Here is a 23,079-nt window from a genome sequence, read left to right on the forward strand (position 1 = left end):
GGAAACCCTGTACAGGGTCGCTATGGGTCGGAACCAACTCGATGGCACTTAACAACAACAACAATGGTTGAATAGGAGTCCTGGTGTGGCACTGTACCACAATGTTGGTTTGAACTGCAAGGTCAAATTTACCAGCCGTTCCTCAGAAACCCTATACAGGTTTGCTATGGGTTAGAATCAGCTTGACTGCACTAAACAACAACAACAGCAATGGTTGATTAAAAAAGAAAGCCTAAATGTACCAAGTTTATGTGAAGATGAAGAGCAACTGACTTCTACATCATTGGTGAAAATTGTAAAATGCTGCAATACTTAGGAACCAGTTAGGCAGTGTTGTATGAAGTTCAACATTCACATACTCTATGATGTGGCAAATTTTACTTATGGGTATTTTCCCCACGAGAAATGAAAGCATGGGTCCACATAAAGACTTGTACATAAATGTTTATAGCAGTTTTAATCATAATAAAAATATTGTAGGCAGCCTAAATGCCCAGATGAATGGATACACAAATTATGGTATATTCATCAATGGAATACTAAACCATAATAAAAAGGAGCACACTATTGCTATACAAGTACATAACTTGAATAAATCTCAAAAACAGTTTGCTAAGAAAAGGAAGTCAGACACGAAAGACTATATATTGTATGATTGCATTTATATGAAACCCTAGAACAAATAAAGTTAATCTACAGCAGTGCTATAGGATAAGTACGGGACTGCTAACTGTAAGGCTGACAGTTCAACTCACTGTGTGCTCCTAGGAAACTCTACAGGGCAGAGCTGACTCAACAGCGCTTAACAAAAATAACAACACAGTAAAATAAAGAACATCAGTGGTTGTTCACGTGGGGAGGGAACATAGAGTTAGGGTAGGGATAGTATTGACTACAAAGGGGTACCAAGTAGTTTTCTGGGAGTCCTGGAAGTGTTCTGTATTTTGATTAAAATGGTTGTATACATTTGTCCAAATTCATAGAACAGTAAGTGAGCTTAAAATTAGTGGTTTTCATTGTATGTAGGAGCCCAGTGGTGCTGAGATGTATGCATTAGCATCCTAACCACAACATCAGCAGTTTGAATCTTACCAGGCACTCCTCTGGAGAAAGATGAAGCTTTCTGCTCCCGTAAACCCTATACAGGAAACCCTATACGGGGTCACTGTAAGTTGGATACCACCTCCATTGTATGTAAATTATATGCAAGCTAGTTGATTTAAAGAAAAAAAAACACCTTATTTTCTATTTTCTCCAAGCTTCTGTCTAATCAACTAGAAGGTTGAAGTGTCATTAACTGAGATGGGAAGCTCAGTGAAATGAGGTTTGGGGAGAAAGAGTGGGTGTCCAGTCTCAGACATGAACTTGACTCTTTAGGCCCAAATCAGACAGCTATCTGATATCACCACTTATTCCTCACATCAAGCCCTGCCAACTTTCCCTGCAATTTCTTTCTTTTACAAATATTTGATTGTATTTTTGTTGAACATATATACAGCAAAACCATGCTCCCATTAAACAACTGCTACACATAATGTTCAGTAACATTGGTTATGGGTCTTCATATCTCCGCGCATAGTTCCTTCAGCAGAACTTTCTCTCCATCTCCAATGCCCCAGGTCTGGGCTTCCCTTTCCTAGCACTCACTTTGATTTCTGGTGATTTTGCTAGACTCAAGTAAATCCCCAAACTCCTGTAATGAAGTCAATTCAGACTCAAGGTGACTCAGTAGGACAGAAGAGAAGTGCTCCTCAGGATTCCTGAGACAGGATTTAAATCCTCATAGGACCCAAGTAGGTGGCGGGGGAACTGCAAGCAACCTCAAGACCACAGCTACCACCTACTTAGCTCTGGCCTGTTCTTGTGGGGCTGGAGTGCTGGTCTGGGAATTTTCAAGAGAAAACCCGAGATTCAAACTCTCCCAACTTTTAAATGCTTGCTGTTGATTTAAAAACATACAGCTGTTATGTGGGTGAATTAGAATTTATGGCAGACTATGGGGCAGTCAGTTCCCAAGCCCAGCTTGCTAACAAGACAGGGCCTGGCACAAGGACTAGCTCCTGTGATGGCTCCCACTGAACCCTGACACTCAGGTAGCACCCGCCCATCCTTTACTCTGGGAGGCAGTGGGTGTCTGAGAAGCACCAAAAGTCTGTCTTTACCAACCAGGTTCCCACATGCAAGTATACATACAATTCCAGCGGCCCTTTAACCTGGAATGCCAATTGCATCTTGTTTTTATTTAAAACGGCAGTAGTTCCCCATCATCCACAGGTGGTGCCCCAGTTTCTGAAGGAAGTGTGCTTGGGGAGAAAGCCCTCTAGAGCCTACCTCTTCCTACACAGTCTCCTGGAACGGTCAGTGTTTGCACTGCCTACTTTCTGGCCTCCTGGTGTTAAGCACTTGCAGACTGCGACAGGATGGCAGTGCCCAGGATACAGACACAGGTTCCTCTCAAATGCCCTCTCCTTTCCCAAACCCAGGCCCCAGGGCGAGCTCCAGGAACGTTCTGGGAAGGGGTGACTGGGCGTGGGGAGAAGGAACAAGGCTACCCGAGCCCCTCGAAGCCTCAGGTGCCAGATGGTGATGCTGTGGGAGACACGCAGCATCTGGGTGGGGAAATGACCCAGTACTAAGGCCCGGGTGACCGTCCACTTCATGACTCGTCGTCGCAGCCTGGAGAAAGCTCTTGTGTGCTTGCAGGCCCCTTCTGTGTTTTGTAGCATCCTTTTCTTTCATGTGTTTATTACACTTTTGTTTTGAAAATATCGATATGCAGAATAAACGATGTTGGAAGGGTGAGCAGACACCAGTGGCCTCACACCCCGGCCACTCTGGAGTGACCAGAATAGGGATCTGGGATGCGGTTGGAGTGGTGAGCTCCGGAGGACGAAGGTTGCCCGGACAGAGAGGATGGGAGACGCGTGCAGGGCAGTTTCCCAGCAGAGGGCGCGAGTGGGACGTATTTCCCCAGCGTTCTATTGACTCAGGGCCGTGGTGCCTCTGCGGTTCTTACTACAGGGCGTAGCCTAGAGCCCTCTGGTGGCGGTTCGCGATTCCAGGGCGCAACTGAGGCCCCGCCCACACTGCCTAGCTTACCAGACCCGGGGAGAGCACGGCTCTCTGCAAACCTCTACACCTGTGTTTCTGCTCTGTGTGAATGAGGTCAAGGGAGCCAATGCGACGGTCGGCTGTGCATTTGTGAAATTGCATCTCGCAGGACTGTTGTAATGACTATAGGAGCTCTCAAGACAACGACCAATACATCTAAGCTATTGAAACTAGGTATCAGAAACCCTTCTGGAGTTTATCTATGTGCAAGCAAAGGAGCCAGACAGTAAGAAAGTGAAATCTGCCTTTGATCCGAGTATGGAAGCCCATGGAATAATTGATGCTTTTGAGTCATGGTGTTGGGGAAGAATATTAAAAGAACCATGGACTGCCAGGAGAACAAACAAATCTGTGTTGGAAGAAATACAGCCAGCATGCTCCTTAGAAGCTAGGATGGCCAGACTTTGTCTCTCATACTTCTTCGGACATATTATCAAGAGACACTAGTCCCTAAAGAAGGACATCATGCTTGGTAAAATGGAGGGTCAGAAACAAAGAGCCAAGACTCCCAACAAGGTGGATTGGAACAGTGGCAGCAGCAATGGGCTGAAGCATAGCATCAGTGTGAGATGGCGCAAGACTGAGCAGTGTTTTGTTCTGTTGTGTTTAAGGTTGTTGTGAGTTGGTGCCAACAGTATGGACTGAAGGGAAAGCTTTTGCCTTCCATAGACCCCCTCAAGCCCTTTTCTGAGGATGAAGTTTAAACCAATGTTGGCCATTATTTGGGACCTATGAGGACACTTTTGAAGATATGTGATGCATCTCACATTAACGAACCCACAGAGCAAAGAGAAGAGGGGTGAGAACCATGTTGGGGATCTGATTAGAGACTCCTTTAAGTTAACAGCCCCATCTTGCCTTAACACTGTGCCTTCATTAACTTTTTTTTTTTTCTTAAATGTTTTATTGTGAATTATGTGACAGTTTACATGGGAGAACATTAGTTTTACATTCATTCTATCCTATATCGTCTCATTGCCATGGTTACAATCCCCTCCATGCAATCCTTACCCCGTACCCCCCAGGTCTTCAGCACACAGTCCTTCTCCCTCTCTGGATCTAAAGTCTCTAGCTGCTCCATAGCTCCACGTCATCATCTCTGGCTCCATTTCAGGCATTACTGCTTCTCTGAGTAGGGTCCCGCTCTCTGCTCTTCTCCCTTGATGGTCCTAGGGACCTCCGCTCCTAGACACTGAAAAGTTAATCACTCCCCTCCTTGCTATGATATTCATTAACTTTTCATCCGAGGAACTAAAGAGTTATGACGACACTGTTCAAACTGGGGAAAGAGACAGACAGTAGGAAGGGAAAGGCGTGTGCCTTGCCCTGGACTGGACAGAGCAAAAGTGTGGCTGGAGAAGAGGGTGTTTTTCCAAGCATGGAAGTGGGCAGGATCTCCTTTCCAGGGTAGACTCCAGGAAGTGATACTAAGCTAAGAATGCCTTCCAGGGATCTGAGGCCATTCTCCACAGGCGGCCTTAAGAGAGCAGAGGTGGGCACTGGTGTAAGCTAGCTCTCAGGCCCTGCTGGACCCCATGGCCTCTCCAGGTCTTACCACTGCCCTCTGCCCAAGGCTTGGAACCAGTTCTTTCCAGTTTGACCCCCTACTGAGAATTTGCATATCCACCCCCAGGTAGACTGAATCACAATCTACAGTTTAACAAGTTGTGCACGTGGTTCTTATAGATCCTCAGGTGCTAGCCTTCTGTCTAAAAAGCACCTGGGCAATCTTGTTAAGATGTAGATTCAGATTTAGCACATTGAGGGGTGAAAAGCCAGTTCTCAGCAGGGGGCCAGACTGGAATGAACCATTTATTTCAAAGCCCTCAGAACTTGCCCAACTGTTCATGTTGCCTTACCTTTATCCGTGCAATTTCCTCTGCCTGGAAAAACTTTGACTGCACCTTTTGCTCTCTTGAAATTTCTAATCCCTTAAAACCAAGATCAAGTGTCTTCCCTGATTTCTCAGCTGAGTAAGCTCTTAGCATTTGTATTTCATTCTGTGTTAATGTTCTATTCTTGCTCTAAATTATATGCCCTTAAAAGGTAGGGACTGTGTGTTTGTCATCTTTTGTCCTCATATACATTAGATACTAATATAAATATATGAAGGCCTGACTGACAACTGGAAGGGGGTCTCATCTTCTTCGTCTGTGGGATGGGACCAGTTCTAGGTGAGATATTTGCATTGTGGTTTAAGTCACCTCTTCCCCTTCAAGGACTTTGGGCTGTTTTCCTATACTTGGCTCCTTGGCCTCTTCTTACCTATGCCCAAGCAAACCTTTCCCACAGAAACTTCCTCCAACTCTGCAACTCTCAAAGCCATCAAGGAACATATTCTCCCTCAGAGCCAATCTTCTTCCTCATCGCTCTGCAAATTGGTGACTGTCTCAACCTTACCTGGAAATCATCCTTTGTCTTCTGGAACCCAGAATGATGCTTCTTTTGGGAAATTTATTTCTAACTATTTTTCTCCCACCCTCACCCAGCAACCTGACAACACTGGCTTACGCATCCTATTGTTAACCTGGGCTCACTCCCAGTGGTTGAGAATCCCAGTGTTCATTCACATCTGCTTCTTAATCTCTCTTGAGCACAAAGAAAGATTACCTTCTGTACCACTGTGGTTAGGCAAGGCCATACGACTAGTTTGGACCAATGGATTCTGAGCAAAATGTGTTACTTCATGGCCAAAGCATGTCATTACAAAACAGGAAAAATCCTGCCTCATCAACAATGGCGTCATGTTATGAAATGGAACAAGGATGCAAGCAGCTTGGATTGCTGAGACACCATTTGAAGACCACTGCCCTGGGTAGTCCACCAGACCTGTGTTAGACTTTATGTGGCAAGATATAAGCTTGCCTTGTGCCATGTCACTGAGAGTTGGTGATGTTTTACAACAGCCTAGCCAGGCCTGATTTACCTGGATTAATAACATTCGTTAGATAAATGGATGGCTTTGTAAACTTTAAAGATGGATGCACATTTTAGTTACTACTGTTACCAAGGAATAGAAGATTCCTGGGTCCAGGAGGCAAGGACTTCAGCAAGGTGAGTTGAACCCTGGATAGTGTGGCAGCACCACAGAGGTGGGAGTAGGGGTGGAGAGTGGATGAATGGGCAGGGTGTGTCATGGGAGAAACCTTCCTCTTGTTTATGGTTCGCCAAAGGCTTGTCCAAGACCCGCTTACATATTTAATCTCTGATGAAAGGTTACAATGAATCCAATGGTTTTGGCAGCAGATAGACAATTTCCCCAGGTATTTAGTTCCTCTGACTGTGAAAGATAGTATTTGTCTCCTGGATCTGCAAGGTTTCTCCTCTTATGCATACACACACACCTGCCGCCAAAACAGCCACTGCCAATCTCTCTGGAAGCTTAAAATATTTTAATATCAATTTGATACTGATGGGATTCAGCCCCCAGCTTAATTTTCTCTCTCCAACTTTGACAATGGTTGAAAAAAACAACCTGGCTTTGTGTCTTCAGCAAACATCTGCTAATCAGTCACCAGATGGGGGTGTTCCCCTGAAGGTTTGTCTGTGTGTAGAGTTCTCAGAGCATGTTGGGGGGGGGGGCGGGGAGAGTTCTTTTTCTGTTTGTTCAAATGTGTCTCCCTTACCTCGATGATTCTCCATTAACTCATCATGGCTACAGGGCTAAATCAGTGCTATTTAATGAATCTGTGTAACGTTCTAGCTACTTGAATTTAAGGTGGGTAAATGAAATGAATTTAAGGTGGGCAAATAAAAAACAAAACATTATCCTTACATTCCATTACCCACCTTACATAGCCCTCAGTAGATTCGCCTAATCCCCTTCCGTGGGCTAGTGAATTTCAGTAGGAAAGAGGGTGCCTCCATGCCATTTTGGAATGGGGCTGTAGGATAAGAAATGGACAGCAAGGTTAGCCGTCCAACTCACCAGCTGTTCCTCAGAAAACCTGTACACGCTCGCTATAACTTGGAACCAACTAGATGGCACTTAACAACAACAAATGAGATGGTGTTGGTCCAGACAGAGAGCCCGACAGCCAGGTTTGAGTCCAGTGTGAAGTTGATCATGATGATCATTTCTTCCTTATCTCAGATTCTTCACTTTCAAATAGAGCTTTATTAGCAGCCTGGCAACTGTTATGTGGCTCTGGTCAGAATCACCTCAGGGGGCTTTGGGCCAAAGGACAATTTATAGAGATATTGGTGTTTGGTTGTTACAACATATTCACTCTCCTAATCGTCTCCTAAGGTGCTCTGGTAGCATAGTGGTTATGAATCAGGATGCTAATCTCATGGTCAGCAGTTCAAAACTACGAGCTGTTCCTCGGAAGAAAGATGAGGCTTTCTGCTCCCATAAAGATTTACAACTTCGGAAACCCTGTACAGGGTTGCTATGAGTTTGAACTGATTCCACAGCACATAACAACAACAACAACAACAACAACAACAATCCTCTACTGGAATCCTGGTATAGCAGTGTAGGATAAACATTGGACCACAAGATCATTTTGAACCACAAAGTCAGAAGTTCAAACTCACCAGCCACTCCCCAGAAACCCTGAGTTGGAACTGACTCCACAGCACTTAACAACAATCCTCTCCTGGAGCCCTGGTAGCATAGTGGGTTATGAGTTGGGCTGTGAACCTCAAGCTCAGCAGTTTGAATCTCACAGCTGCTCCATGGGAGAAAGATAAGGTTTGCTCTGCTCCTGTTAAGATTTATAGCCTCAAAAACCCTACACAGGGTCGCTGTGAGTTGGAACCACCTCTATGGTCCATAACCACCATCACCACCAACACCACAATTTGGACATATTATTAGGAGGGACCAATCCCTGAGGAAGGTCTTTATGTTTGGTAAAGTGAGGGTCAGTGAAGAGAGGAAGACCCTTAACGAGATGAATTGACACAGTGGCTGCAACAATGGGCTCAAACACAATTGTGAGGATGGTGGAGGATCAGGCGGTATTTCGGTCTGTTGTACATAGGGTTGACAGCACTTTAGAACATTCCAATAAGGCTCAAGGAAGAATGGAGTGAAAAGTACCTACAGGCCTTCCTTTCCTGGTGTGTGAGGGGTTGTATTGTGCTGGGGGATGGAGATGTGTAGAGGGACAGGATTCCTAAGTTTGGAAAGGGAAGAGGGTATCATTATGGATATGCCCAGGAAGGTGGCCCTAGCTCTGGGATCTAGTCTCTGTAGTGTTTCCAAGTTCCGGAAGAAGTAGGGTCACTAGAGAGCCTTAAACTGGGAAGGGAACAAAGGCCCAGAGTGATCTTCTTGAATAGAGAGGCACCCAAGGATCTGTGGATGCTCTGGGAGCCACACCCAAGCATGACTGACATCGAATTTCCAATCACCAGCAGAATGGAGGCTTGAAGTCAGATTCAGTGGGTTTAATCACTAGGAATCATTTCACACAGGTGAAGCTTGTGGAACAGGAATACTCAGAGTATTCCATAAGTGCCTAGTTTCAATGTGAGCTCCAGGATTATGAAGGGCTTTAAAAAGTTCAAGGAAAATAGAATTAAAAGATACTGGAATGTTTCCATGAACTTTTTGAAGCCCCTTGTACTTGTTGCCTCTCCTGATTGAAATCTTCCAGAAAATCAGATTTGCAGGCACCCCTTCACCTTGTCATCAACTCACACTTGAATTTATCCAAGGTCATGTGGGGTTTGAGAGCCGTCACACTAGTTTCATGTGCTGGACAGCAAAGTTGGTTTGAACCACAAGGTCGATGGTTTAAGCTCACCAGCTGCTCCTAGGAAACCCTAGACAGGGTTGCCGTGGGTCAGAACCGACTCAATGGCACTTAACAACAACAACAACACACTAGTCTCACAGATGGGGTTGTTAAAAGTGCAATTTCTACATCCCTTTCAGATCTACAGAAAAATTCTGAGGCTGGGTGTTGGGAATCTGCATTTTGACTGTCCTCTATGAGAGTTTTCTATTCAAAAGATGTTTTTTTCATCTTTGCTCTAGAATGTAAAATGGCTTACTCTATTATATCCCTGGATGGGTATTAAGAGGAAAGATTTGCCGGAGGAATAGTGTCATGGGCTCTGACTAAATGATCACTTAGAGGATGACATTGATTGTTTTGTTTTGTGGATTTAACTGTATAAGGAGCTCTGGTAGCATAGTGGTTACGAATCGGGCTGCAAACCGCAAAGTCAGCAGTTCGAAACTACCAGCTGTTCCGCGGGAGAAAGATGAGGCTTTTACAGCCTCGAAAACCCTGTACAGGGTCACTATGAGTTGGCACCGACTCCACGGCACATAATAACAACAACAAATCTAACTACACTCTGCACTATAAACTCAAGGGCAGAGGTTAGGTCTCACTAGAGTTTAGCACTATTGACCCTAAACAGTGACCTGCAGAATTGAAGGAACAAGAAGTGCCTGCTGCCTGCTCAGTCCCTGTGTGATGGTTGTGAGTTGCATTCCCTTGAATCCTCATGGGCCCCTCTGTCCTGAAAACTGGGTTCTGTCTGCTCTCCGAAAGATACACAAGTCAGCACAAATTCATGACCAAGTTACATCAATAGCAAAATTATAATATATTAATAGTAATAGTCATAATAGGGTAACTATTGGAGAGGGAAACCAATCTTCTAGTATCTGAAGGTTGGCATTCATTGTTCATGAACTCAGTTGAAGGGAAAACCTCCAGAATTGGGTAAATCACTGTGAGAAGGGCCAGGGTTAGTTGCAGCAAATTGATTTCCAAGCAGAACCCTTGTAAATGCTGAAAATGGCTCCTAAGGTTGCACAGAGCCTCCTTTCCTGAGTGAGGTCTTTGGAAATTAGGTTGTCGTAACAGTGGCTTCCATGAAGATGTCAGTCTCCTGGCAGTTTGGCCATTGGTATACAGTTTTTGGCTTATTGTCATATGAGGCCTTCTTGGAGGTGTTACGAGTAGAGTATGCTTCTACAAGGTTCTTCCAACAGGAATGACACTTAAGGTCCTTGTAGGGTAAGGCTTTGTGCATTCCATGGACCGATGACGACCAGTTGTTCGAGAGGATGTGGTATATCACCTCTCTGTCCAGTCAAGGGTCAGGCTCAAGGTCAGTCTAATGGAGCCATGGATAGTTAGGATCCTTGTTGACAATATTTGGGTTCTTGGTGCACCTCCCCCCGCCCACAACAATGCCCAACAAACACACTCTGGGAGGAGGCTCTAAGGTAGCAGAAGAGAGGTGAGGTAAGATCTGTGGAAAACCACGTACTAGGGAGATGTCCATACACTACTGCCTTGTACAAAGTCAGTCTCCAGTGAATAGTATTTGTTAATGAAAAGCTTCTTTCATTGGTTTCTAACTCTGAGCCTCGACCACATAGCAGCCTTGTCTCTCAACCCATGCCAGGCCCACAGAGGGCACCCATCTCTCTGGAAGCAGTGAGAAGGGTCTGAGAAAATGTAGATGAATGCAAGCATGTTCAAACCCAGGAAAATCCTCTTTGCTTGCTTCCAATTTGTGGGCCACAGTGAGCCATCCAGCCTGGTGGTAGTTAGCATTCACTTGGCTTCATCCCTTGCTTTGTTGAGATCTCCTATTGCCTTTCTTTGCTCCTTCTTGGCAGGCAGGCTTAAGTCTGGACAGGCTAAGGTCATGTGAAGCCTCCTTATCAACTCCACAGACACTTGGGGAGGCTTCTCATGGCCCCATGAGGGTGGGAGTGTGAGAATCACCACTGCCCCACAGATTCCCCCCAGGTCTTCATCATGGTGTGACTTCCTCAGGTTTAAATACACTCCCAGAATCACAGAGAAAAACATGCAAATCCAAGTATAGAAAGGGCTAGGGCTAAAGTTACTAGCATTTGGGTGTCCTTTCTTTGGGGTTCCTCAGTCCCTGCTCTGGTACCTGAGTGTGGGTAATTGCGAGGGAACTGGCAGTACTTTCCAACATGGAGGCTTCCAACAATGACTTCTAGGGGCAGGAAAGCAAGGGTCTGAGAGGAGGAAGGGAGTTAGCCTTTCCTGGGTTCCCTGCTAAAGTGGAACTCAGCGTCAAGGGAAGCAGTGGCGAGGCTCCTGTGTCCCTTCCCCTGGTCTGGTTATGGGCCATTAATAACTCAGCCCACTTCCTTCTGGCAGCCAGAGGACAAGAAGAGCAGGTATCTCCTTTCCTCTAACCACTTAGGGATTGGTGAGGAACAAGAGCAACTTCAATGTGCATCCAAGTCAGAGGGCCCTTCCCAAAGAATCAGGGTAGACCTGGTGCTCCAGCTGTATATTCCCCCCACCCCAGCTTGGGGCGAAGAGCAGCTCTCAGGAACCATGGAGAGAACATTTTGGGAGGAGAAGGCAGGGAAGTAAATGATGGCTAGGGTGTTCTAATTTAAAAAACAAAACAAAAAGAAAATGGCTTGTCAACGTTAGTAAATACAGACAGGTGTGGGGGAGGCAGGGTCTGCTGTCCGGTGCAGGGCGGCAGCCTGAGGCCCGGGGTCAGATGAGGCCCGCGGCCTTCTCCTGCACGTTGTACTCTTTGTTCTTCTTCACTCGCCAGCTGACAAAGAAGAGCAGCAGCACGCCCAGTGCCTTGTAGCCCACCTGCAGGCCCAGGTACCTGTGCAGCAGGAAGAGATGGGCTGGGTGAGGGGCAGAGAGAACTGTGTGCCCTTGTCCCAAGTCAGGGCCACTAGGAATAAAAACATTATTTATCCAAGTAATAAAACCCAGGGCCCTTCAGAGGAGGGGCAGCAGCAGAAAGAAGTTTGTTGAAGAGAAGGGATGGTGGGTTGGAAGGAGAGATCTTGGTTATCCATCATTCAGGTGGAAATTGCTTTTCTTTGTCCCTTGGACCCAACAGAGAAATAGGTAGGGAGTAGGCAGGGAATAGGTATCGGCCTTCTAATCCAGCGATGTTCATCTCTCTACTGGCATCCTCTAGACAGCCAGACGAGGAGGTCCTGTTCTCCAGAGTCCAGGCTTTCTGTGGTGTAAGGTCCCCAGGGTTCCCAGGACCTTGGACGCAGACGCTGCCAAATCAGGAGGAGCAGAGCGCCTTGTCTCTGTCCTTCTCTGTCCTTCCCCAAACCATTTCTAGCCCCTATACAGCTCCCTCAAGCCCACCCTCTCCACAGTTTCTCATCAGTGAGACAAGAGCAGGTATGGAAGCTGGAAGGCAGGCAGAACTCAGCAGTGTTACAAGAGGGACTCACTCAGGCCTGCTGAGGCAGAGGGCCCCTACCCTTGACCCCTGCCAGGAACTGTGCCGTGGACCTATTCCCTGAGCCGGGGATGCCCCAGCATCTCCTTCCAACCCCGCCATCCCCTTTCCCTTTGACAAACTTCTTTCTGCTGCTGCCCCTCTTGAGGACCTGCAAGGATAGCAGAGTGCATGCTACTTCTGAGGGGCCCTGGGCCTCTTTACCTGGATGCCTCCCTGATTATCTGAAATGTCTGCCACAGATGCCTCTGCTCCTTGTCCATGCCCGAGCCCACAGAGATGGCCCCCTGGTTTCTCACGTTCAGAAGGCTTATGGCCACCCAATGGTCATTGGGCCATTGACTGCCTTTGTTCCTTCTGGGCCCTCACCTGTTTCGGAATGTATCGTTGTTGTAGTAGGTGCAGGCCCCTCGTCTCCCTGAGCACTGTGAACTCCACCGGATGCAGGAATGGTCGATGGTGAGGCCATATAGGGCTGGAGACGGCAGCCAGGCTGGCATCAGCAGAAGAGAGAGTCAGAGAGCCCAGGTCATGGGGTACCTGGCCTTACCAGTGCCCCTGACCGGCTCCCAGGTGTGGTTATAGCTCTGTCGGGCCCTGGGAATCACAGTGGCTTTGGAGAGCAAGGGAGCTGTCAGTAAAGCCAAAATTTGTCTTTCACCAGAAGATTTAGAAGAGAAAAAGACACTAGGTCACCCTTTCAGCATGGAATGAATCATTGAGGTCACCTTGATGTCAACTCAGAGACAAGCAACCCAATTCCCAAGCTTGGAATTGACCAGAGCTTTACTATGGGGCTCTCCTCAAACTTAACCATGGCTGGCCACATGGGAGGAGTGGCTTGTTTGTTCCAAGTGTGAAGGTACAGAGGTGACCTTAAAGCAGTCAGGGCTGGGTTTCGAACCCTGATTTACCCAGGTTCCAATTCCCTGTTCCTGCAATACACCAAGCTGCTCTACTTGGCTTAGATAGCCCCTAGACCTCAACATGCCGTTAAGAAGCCCTGAATGTGCCAGCAGCTGAGAGGTGAGGCTTGGTCCAATAATGGGTATGCCTTAAACTAAAGCCAAGCTAAACCCATTGCCATGACTCATGGAGACCTCATGCGTGACAGAGTAGAACTGGCTCATAGAGTTTTCTTGACTATAATCTTTAAGGAAGCAGATAGCCAGGGCTTTCTTCCATGGTGCTGCTAGGTGGGTTCAAACTGCCAGCCTTTGGGTTAGCAATCAATCACAAAGTGTTTGCACCACCCAGGGACATTCAGAATCCATTGGCGTTGAGTCAATTCTGACTCATTGTGATCCCACAGGACAGAGTAGAGCCCATAGCATTTCCATGGCTGTAAAATCTTTAAGAAAACAGACTGCCTCAACTTTCTCCTGTGGACTGAAAGCAAAGTCATTTCAGTTAGCAGCCCAGTGCTTAATCTGCCGCACCTGCAGGGCTCCTTCCCAGGGACTTTCCCCACTATCACGGAGTCAATTCTGACTCATAGCAACACTGTATAGGGTTCCTGACACCCTCATCTTACTCTGAGGGAGCAACTGGTGGTTTTGAACTGTCAACAAACTCGTTAACACCCAATGCCTACCTCAGTACTACTAGACCCCGTTTCCCAGGGACCTTACTGTGAAGTGCCTTCGAGTCAGTTCCAACTCAAAGCAACCCTGTGTAGGGTTTCTGAGGAGCAGCTGGTAGGTTTGAACTGCTGACTGTCCAGTACTGATCCTACAGCGCCACACTAGGACTCCTTACTCGTTGTCACATATTTTGACTATTCCCCACTCTGTATTATTATAGCGCTAGGCAGTCACTGCACTGTGGGGGTAAGGGCTTGTTTAGGATTCAAACCGAGGCTGGGCTATCCCCATTTCCAGCCTCTGCTTGGGGCCCTGTAAGATGCTGCTTAGGGACTTGTTGTTAAGTGCCATTGAGTCAGTTTTGACCACAGCGACCTTGGATAGGATTTTCTAGGAGCAGCTGGTGAGCTTGAACTGCCGACCTTGTGGTATTAATCCACAGCGCCCTGCCAGGACTTCTTAACGACTAGAGGTGGCCTTATTCAGGACTTGGCCCCACCCCCAAGTGGGAACCCTGGAGAAGAAGGCTCTCTGCTCACTCCCATTCCTCCAGGTGAATGGGGGCAGGAACTAACCAGTAGTATTAACCTCCAATGAGTGTGTCCCTAAGTAGAAGATTTTTAACCAAATCCTCATGAGTGATTTAAAACTTGCTTGAGTTTATAAATATAATGTCCTTTTCTACTATCTCAGGATTGAATTGTGCTCCTGGGTCCAAAATTTAAAAAATAGAGTCCGATCTTAAGTTGTTAAGTGCTGTTGAGTTGTTTCCAACTCATAACAACGCGGTATAGGATTTCTGAAAGTGGTTGGTGGGTTTGAACTACCAACCTTGTGGTGAGTAGTCCAGTGCTTATCCTACATTGCCTCACCAGCTAACTGAGCTCAAGTAAAACACCAAAAGCAGTGGGAGAGAGTTATTGTTTTCAAGGTCACTGAAAGACACAGGGCAGCTTCTTCCCAGCCCAGCCCTGCTGCTAGTTGGGAAATATACAAGGATTCTTTCTTACTCTGCTTCAGAGAAAGTTATAAATGCGGGAACACAGGAGTTTGTCCCAAGAACAGGTAAGATTCTGCTGTCTGGTATCCTCTGTTTGTAACATGGACCAGACAGCAGGGTCTGAAGGGGATCAAGTGGTAGGACAGGAATAACTAGCCAGAGTTCAAAAAATCCTGCTGAAAAGCTGTTTCATTCCTTATCACCAAACTTCACCCAACCTAGGCTCACAGAGGGCTGGGCAAAGGCTCCTGCTCATCAGTTGGTCCCAGGAGGGGACAAACATCAACCCACCCCAGAATGACAGCAGTGTGGACCTGACCCCTCCAGCAATAAGGACAATGAGCTCCACAGAGGTATCAGCGTTTCAGGTCAGAAAGTACACTTGATAGTAACTTCAGCGGCCCCTCTGCTGTAATCTCATTTTCCCCACTGCGGTGGACCCAGCTGCTATCAAGTCCACCCCCTATTCCTGGCCACCTCATGTGCTTCAGAGTAGAACTGTGCCCTACGGAGTTTTCATTGACTGATGTTTTGGAAACAGGTGCAGTTGTTAAGCACTCAGCTGCTAACAAAAAAGCCAGTGGTTCGAGCCCATCAGCTGCTTTGCAGGAAAAAGAGGTGGCAGTCTACTTCTGTAAAGCTGTGTAATCTTGGAAACCCCATGGGGCAGTTCTAGTCTGCTCTGTAGGATAGTGTTATTATGAATCAGAACTGACTGATAACTACAGGTAGATGATTAGACACCTCTAGGTGGATGTGAACCTTCAACCTTAGCAGTCAAGTGTCTCAACCACTTGTTGATCCCAGTAAGCACTCACTGGGTCCTTAATATGCCTTTACTGAATTCACTGAATCCCTGTTGTTGTTGTTGTTAAATGCTGTTGAGAGTGTTCTGGTTCATAGCAACCCAGTATAGGGTTTGTAAGGCGTGGCTGGTAGGTTTGAACCACCAACCTTGCAGTTAGCAGTATGGTGCTGATCCTACAGCACCACACCAGTGTTAAGTCAGGTGCCTGGATGTGACAAAAAGGATGGCACAACATGAGCCATCTGGAGAAAGGGACTGTTATATGCAGTGAGGCCCATTGCATGTCTCCCTGTCCGCCCAGGGAGAGCTGGGTGCCATCCTGGTTGAGCAGTACTGATCATGTACACAGATGGATTCCACTGTCGGATGCTGGGCTGCTTGAGGGCAGACAAAGGGCCCACAAATAGGACTCATTCCCAATAAGACCCACTGTTAGTGAATCAATTCCTATAGGGCAAAGTAGAACTGTTCCTTAGGATTTCCCATGAGTGGGTTTGAACCACTGACCTTGTGGTTCGAAGTCCAACGCCTACCCCACTGTGCCACTGGGAGTCACGCTGTGCTTGTTGTTAGTTACTCATAGTGATACACGGTCACTAACTGTTGGAACCAACTTGACGGCACTTATCAGCAACGACAGATTTCCAAAGAGTGGTTAGTGGGTCAGCAGTTCAGTATGTATCCGACAACGCCACACCAGGTCTCCATCAGGAGTCAGGGGGACTCAGTTTTATAAACTGGAGAAGAAACTGGGGGTGGGCCCAGATGTTGTTCTGGCCACAACAGGAATGCAAGGTTTTATTCTTACGGCAGAGTTCTTAGAGAAAGATGGAAAAATACCTGCTTTTAATGTTTTATTAGGTATGTTCGGCTTCATGCACTTTGCATTCTTCTTACATAATTTAGTGTGGAGGTAATGCCATAAATGGAATCTTTCCTAATCTCAAACAGTCAGAGAAATTGCTGGTATGGTGTTTGGCATATGCAGCTGATTATGCACAGCTGGTCTTTATAATAGAAACAAGCTTCCCCATCCCTGCTCTGTACCCCATAGCCCTAGGGCCATTTCTTGTGAAGCAAGGGGATCTCAGACTTACCCAGCAGGCGCATCAGTAAGAACTGTACCCCGATAGCAAATGACTTTTCTTCCTGATTCACCACACTGCAACGGAAAGTAGGAAGTCAGCCTTGACAGGGTTCAGGGCTGTGCCACCTCACAGTAAGGGGCACCCAGCCTCGGAGCTGTCAGAACCTGCCCTCACATGCCTGAGGGGCCACCTGACTGACTAGAGTCACCTGGGCTGAGTGTTCCTGTTTCTGTCAGTGGCTCTCAAAGCATGATCTCTGGACCAGCAGCAGCACTGGGGAGCTTGTTAGAAGTGTACATTTATAGGCTCTAACCAAGAGCTGATGAATCAGAAACTCAGGGCAGGGTCAAGCAACCTGTATTTTAACATGTATCCCTCCAGAAGATTCGGGTACCTGCTCAAATTTGAGACCCATGGGTCCATGTGATTTTCTCAGCTATCTAGGATCTCCATGAAGAGACAGAGGGCAGGAGGCTGAGGGTGTGTTTATTATAGCAGCAGATCTGAACAATTCCCACAGAGTGGTTTATGCCAGTAAAAGATAGCCCGGCACAAAGTATAATTAAAGCTTCTGGACTAGAGGCTTCTGTGTGTAAGTAGAAGAATCTCCCACCCAGAACAGGCTTCATGGGAGTAAGACATGTAGTCACTTAGAAAGGCTCTGCGTTTGCCTTAATGCTCTGCGGTCGCCATCTTGAAATCCTTAATCAGTTTTTGAACAAGAGGTCATGCATTTTCCTTTTGTAGTGGGTCTTACAGACTATGTCTTGTTTCTACGCTTCCTCCCCCAAGAGGGGAAATGTGCTTGACTGAGAAAGGGTGTCCAGAGAGAGAGATAGAGAGACAGTGGTGCTAGGCCCTGCCCAATGTCAGCTGCGGGGAAGAGCAGAGAGGGAGAAGCCCCCTAACACAACGTGGAGTGTTGGACACCATGGTCCAGCCCAGAAAGCTCTGTAAAAGGCATCCAAGATGTAGGCCCACCAGTCCCGACCAACGTCAGGGGACCCTGTGGCTTTGAGGAAACCCCATATGAGCCTCTTGACAACGAACTCCTTTTGAGCACACACATTCCCAGCCGGGTGCTTGTTAGGAGAAATTGATGAAACAGTGAAGAAAGGAACTCAGGAGCCTTCCCCAGACCTCCACATCCCCACAGCCATAGTTCTACTAGTAAAGTGGGGAGTGACTTTCTCCCAGTTCCTCTGAGGGATGGTTCAGTGATGGAAGGTATACCATCAAGGTATAGGGAGGAGATAGAGGTGCCCACTGAGATGCCCTTCACTAGAAAACTGATCCCAGTGGGTACCCTCTTGATACCTACAGATCCCTCCAACCACCCAACCTGTAATGGATACCTCCAGTGCCTTGCCTGGTGCAAACAGTTAACATGCTTGGCTGCTAACAAAAAGATTGGAGGTTTGAGGCTATCCAAAGCATCCTTGGAAGAAAGGCATAATCTACTTCCAAAAAATCAACCATTGAGAAGTGTACAGAGCACATTCCTACTCTGACACATTTGGGGTTGCTAGGAGTGGGAATTGACTTGGTGGCAACTTGGATCTGTACTTACTTTGCAGAGGGAGATTCCCCTAGATTTCTCAACTAAATGGAACTTGGACACCCTTGGACATCTTTGACATCGGATTGTGATCATGGCCCTCTTCTGGTCTCCGTCCTATTAGGCCCTGAATTATGTTGATTTTTCTGCCTATTTTCTCTCCTTTCATATCTCTAGCTGATCTTCACTCTTAGTCTTTACTCTAAGTCTGGTTGGGGACCAGAACCAATACCAATAATGCTAGGGTCACCTACAATATCATCTTTAAACCTCACTTTCTCACACTAAAACACATCCATTCTTTCCCAGTGAGATTTCTCTTTAAACCATCTGAGAGTCTCCTCTGCAGTTTCACCCCAACCCCCAACCGGACTTGGAAAGGATAGATTTTTCTAGAAGAGCCACAAATTGCCCATCCTGGGGGCGAGATAATGTTCTGTTCTCCATGAATTCCCTATCTCTGGAGTTTGATGAAGTCCTCTGGTAGGTGATTTGACAGGTACTATGCTCTGTCCCTAGTTTCTAAGGGACTCCCCTGTGATATTTCCCTTCCCTGTTCCTTTCTTTGTCTTGGCATCCCTCAGCTACATCAAGGTTATTGTCCACTGTGATCCATCGAACCCAGAGCACAAGGAGGGAACCTCATCCAAGTGACTTGAGTGAAAGCATCAGGACTTGGAATGCACAGAGTGGGGAGGGGTAGAGAAGAGGGTGGCAATATGAGAGGCTGTGAGCATCCCTGCATGTTCTTGTTGGGTTTATCAAGAATGCTAGGTCCTGATTGCTCTTCATTTGGGTCATTTCTCAAGTTGAGGGTATAGTGATCACCCTTAGTGGATGAAGTAACATCTTCCTTTAGACCAAGAACAGGCAGGCTTACTGCTTTTTGTAGAAGGAATGGCTCCCCTAAGCTGTAGCACAAGCCCGCTAGATATGAAACATATCTGAACCCCTTTGAATCACCCCAGGGACTCCAGGGGCAAGAAGAATCAATGCAACATGGTGCTCATGCTGCTTGCTATGCTGTGAGAATAAGGTCCTTTGTGTTTGATCCAGGTCTCATGCATCTGCCAGCATCCATGAAATGCTAATAGGCTAACTTGCTATCTTATGTTGTGGTTAAGTGCCATCAAGTTGGTTCGGATTCAGAGTGACCCTGTATAGGGTTTCCAAGGATCAACTGGTGGATTTGAACCACTGACCTTGTGGTTCAAACCAACCTTATGGTCCAGTGTATTATTCTGCAACTTATAACTAGAGCAGGATCCCAGGCCCTGACGAGGATTCCTTCTTTTCCAAACCCATCTCTATCACGTCAATTCCATCTCATAGCCACCCAATAGCACAGGGTAGAATTGCCTATAGGCTTTCCAAGGTTGTAAATCTTTTTGGAAGGAGATTGCTTCATCTTTCTCCCTCAGAGTGGCTGTTGGATTCAAACTGCAAACCTTTTGGCTAGCAGACCAGTGTTTAACCCACTGCATCATCAGGGCCCCTAACTAATATAAAAGTTCAAAACCAAATTCACTGCCATTAAGGCTATTCCAACTTATAGTGACCCTATGTAGGGTCCTGAGACTCACTCTATGGGAGCAGACAGCCTCATTTTTCTCCTGTGGAGTGGCTGGTGGTTTTGAACCACCAACCTTGCTGTTAGCACCCACAGAACCACCATAGCTCCTTAACCAGTATATATTGTTAAGTGCTGTTGAGTCAGTACCAACTTATAGTGACTCTCTATAGGGACCCACTGAGGAGTGGCTGGTGGGTTTGAACTGCAGACCTTGCAGTTAGTAGTCCAGTGCTTATCCTACAGAGCCACACCAGAAAAAGGGAGGGAAGTTCCACAGACAGACTGGAGAACCCAGCAAAAGGGTAAAAATGAGTAGAACCCAGTATTCTAGACAGCAGAGCCAGGCAGTCTTGTTTCAACCTGTGGTTCTACCATTTTGGCTCTGCGGCTGAGGGTGGTGAGTTAACTTCCCATGTGCAGAATGAGGGCGCTGACAGGGCTAGTGTCAGGTGGCTGCTGTAAGGACTGATAAGCATCAGAATTTACAAAGTGAACCTCCCTTCAGCCCTTTGAGGTAGATATCATAAATGGGGCTCACCAAGGTTAGGCAGCAACCAAGGACATTTAGCCAGTACCTGGTAGAGCTGGGACTTTGACCCCAGCACCCCAACCCAAATCCTGTTCTCTTCATGGCAGTTGGAGAGGTCAGGATGAGAGACAGGGTGGTGAGGTAGGCAGGAGGAGGCAGGGGTGGAAGGGGGGGAAATGGGCTTGGTTGCAGAGGGTGAGGTGAAGGGATGGTTGTTGTTAAGTATTGTCCAGTTGGTTCCGACCCACAGCTACCCTGTATAGGGTATCTGAAAAGCGGCTGGTGAGCTTGAACCGCTGACCTTATGTAAACCTCAGAGGCCCTTTAGTGCCAGCTGTTCGCTGTCCCTCCTGCTCTGGACATCTCCCTACCTAACCTGAGAACTTGGTCTTGTCTCCTAGCACTCTGGGATCTACTCATTTTTATCCTTTACTGGGGACCCCAGTCTATCTGTGAAACTTTCCTTCTTCAACTTTTTGTATCCAACTGAATTTTCCTCCCTCCTCTCAGATCTTCTAGGATTTAAAAATAAGCAAATGTAAAGGCATTTCCAAAGGGTCGAGCCAGGCAGCATGGTTTCAACATGTGGCTCTGCAGCTGTGGGTGGTGATTTAAACTCCCATGTGCAGAATGGGGGTGCTACCAGGGCTGCTGTCAGGCAGATGTCATGAGGACTGTTGAGATGTTGCCGTGAGGTGCTCAGCACAGAGCCTGGTACAAGCCAGAGGTCCTCACCACTGATACCACTCATGTTATCTTCCTGTATCACTGAAAGAATCCTGCACATTGCTGTTCAAAGGATGCCAGCCAGGGGCCAGCAAAGGGAGGAGGGATGAGAGAGGCAGGTAGCTGGGTGTACAGACAAAGACAAGCACGAGTAGTTCATCCTGGTTGAGAGTTGTCACTCACCGCAGAACCATCATGTAGAGGGGGTTGTGGGAGATGCAGGCTATCAGGGCCACGAAGGAGATGAGGAAGATGGTTGGGAGCAGGAAGTGGGCACAGGAGATGGGACACGACCCTGTCTTTGCGGAACCGGATCCTTCATTCACACAGCTGCAGTTCAAATAGATCTTGAAGAGGAGAGGGAGGTTTAAACAAAGGAAAAATCTGCTGTCAGCACTTCACCTCCGCACACTTTAGACGTCTGCAGTTCATGCTAGATAGTCCCTCAGATTTCAACCCCTTTGCCCTCATGGTCCGTCCCCTAGGGAGCAGCCAGATCCAAGTGATGCTGAGTGCTAAGGCAGGAGAGGCCAGGTACATTTCAAGGTGCCTGATGGATCCCACCTCTGATTGTATAGAAATCGTCTTCACCAAAATTAGTAGTTACTCCCACATCATGGTATCCAGACACAGTCCAGGGATCTCCCGTGAGCCAAGGCTACATTTTCCCCAGCAGCAATGGTTTTGTGGGTAGTTGTTTTTATTGTTTATGTGTTTATTGCCGGAGAAGGTAAAAATAGAGGACAACAGTGGAAATACAGTGGAGTCTACTGAGCTCTGAATCTGTCAGCCTTTTCTTTGCTGGAGCTTCCTGTCTGAGAGGAATTCCTCTTGTCTCTAGAGAACTCTGGGGAAGCAGATCTAACTCACAAATCAGCAAATCCATATGGATTAACACTTGGTGCGACTCACCTTGGTGGCTCCTGCCTCTGCCTGGCAGTCCTCACTCAGCCTATGACCATTTCAGTGCCATAGCACTTGTGGGGTCAGGAGTGGAACTAATGAGTTGGTATGCTTCCTTTTACCAGATGGTAAGAACTATGCACCCTCTTTGTCTTGGCTGCTAGGAAGCTCAGAAATAAATTTTGGACAATATGGATATCATTCCTGTCAACCTAGATTTTTATAATTTAAAGTTTTTACATTATAAAAATTTTATTGTTTTTTTTCTTGGTAGTATGCTAATGGATTTTGATCTTGATGTACTTAAGTTATTATTAGAAGCTTGTCAAGATTATTTCTGGAAGTAGATGAGTAAGAGTTGAATAAAGTTAAGAAAACCACAGAAATCACCACAGACTCCTCTAACTTGAAAGCAACTAAGAGAGCATTTCCTCCCAGCTCCTTGTTCTCTGGCTGTCTGGGAACCATGCCCCTCTGCCCACCGAGATGGCTGTGGAAGCAGTCCTGTTCAGTCCTCTCAGAGGAGAGGGGTAAAAGCGGGCTAGCCCTGTGCATGCCCTCCATATCGGCTTCTGGGAATGAGATGTGTTCCATTCTCTAGGGGACTCCATAGACTTTCCACTGCTCTTGGGAAAAAGAACATCCAATCCCTAAACCTGGCCTACCTAACTCTGTCCACTGCCTGCCTCCTTAATCAAGCTGTTGTGCAACTCACCTTGATGGCTTCTGCCTATGCCTCATACTCCCTTCCTCTTGCAGTGTTCAGTGGCCCAGCCTATGCTCACTTCAGTGTTATAGCACTTATGGGGTCAGTATTACAACTAATGAACTGATATACTTCCTTCTACCAGATAGTGAAAACTATGCACACTTTTTACCTTGGCTGCTAGGAAGCTCAGAAATAAGTTATGGATAGTATAGCTGAAATCTCCCTGGTATTCCTCTACCTTCAATGCCAACCCTGGCTTTCTCTCTTTTCTCCTGGGACATACCCAGCTCATTCACACC

The 23,079-nt window shown here is 46.9% G+C and overlaps 1 protein-coding gene across 1 annotated transcript in view; it reads right to left on the minus strand.

The window, feature by feature from the left end:
- Positions 1 to 11,579: 11,579 nt before the first annotated feature.
- SLCO2A1 (solute carrier organic anion transporter family, member 2A1) overlaps positions 11,580 to 23,079 on the minus strand; it is a 74,702-nt gene continuing 63,202 nt past the window's right edge. Inside the window, exons 11-14 of the mRNA XM_006846642.1 lie at positions 21,352 to 21,515; positions 16,792 to 16,856; positions 12,673 to 12,796; positions 11,580 to 11,700 (exon numbers count right to left, since the gene is read on the minus strand). Of these exons, the coding sequence (XP_006846705.1) occupies positions 11,580 to 11,700; positions 12,673 to 12,796; positions 16,792 to 16,856; positions 21,352 to 21,515 (474 nt within the window). The remainder of the gene's footprint in view (positions 11,701 to 12,672; positions 12,797 to 16,791; positions 16,857 to 21,351; positions 21,516 to 23,079) is intronic.

The sequence above is a fragment of the Chrysochloris asiatica genome, unplaced genomic scaffold, assembly GCF_000296735.1.
Source record: "Chrysochloris asiatica unplaced genomic scaffold, ChrAsi1.0 scaffold00028, whole genome shotgun sequence".
NCBI lineage: Eukaryota > Metazoa > Chordata > Mammalia > Afrosoricida > Chrysochloridae > Chrysochloris > Chrysochloris asiatica.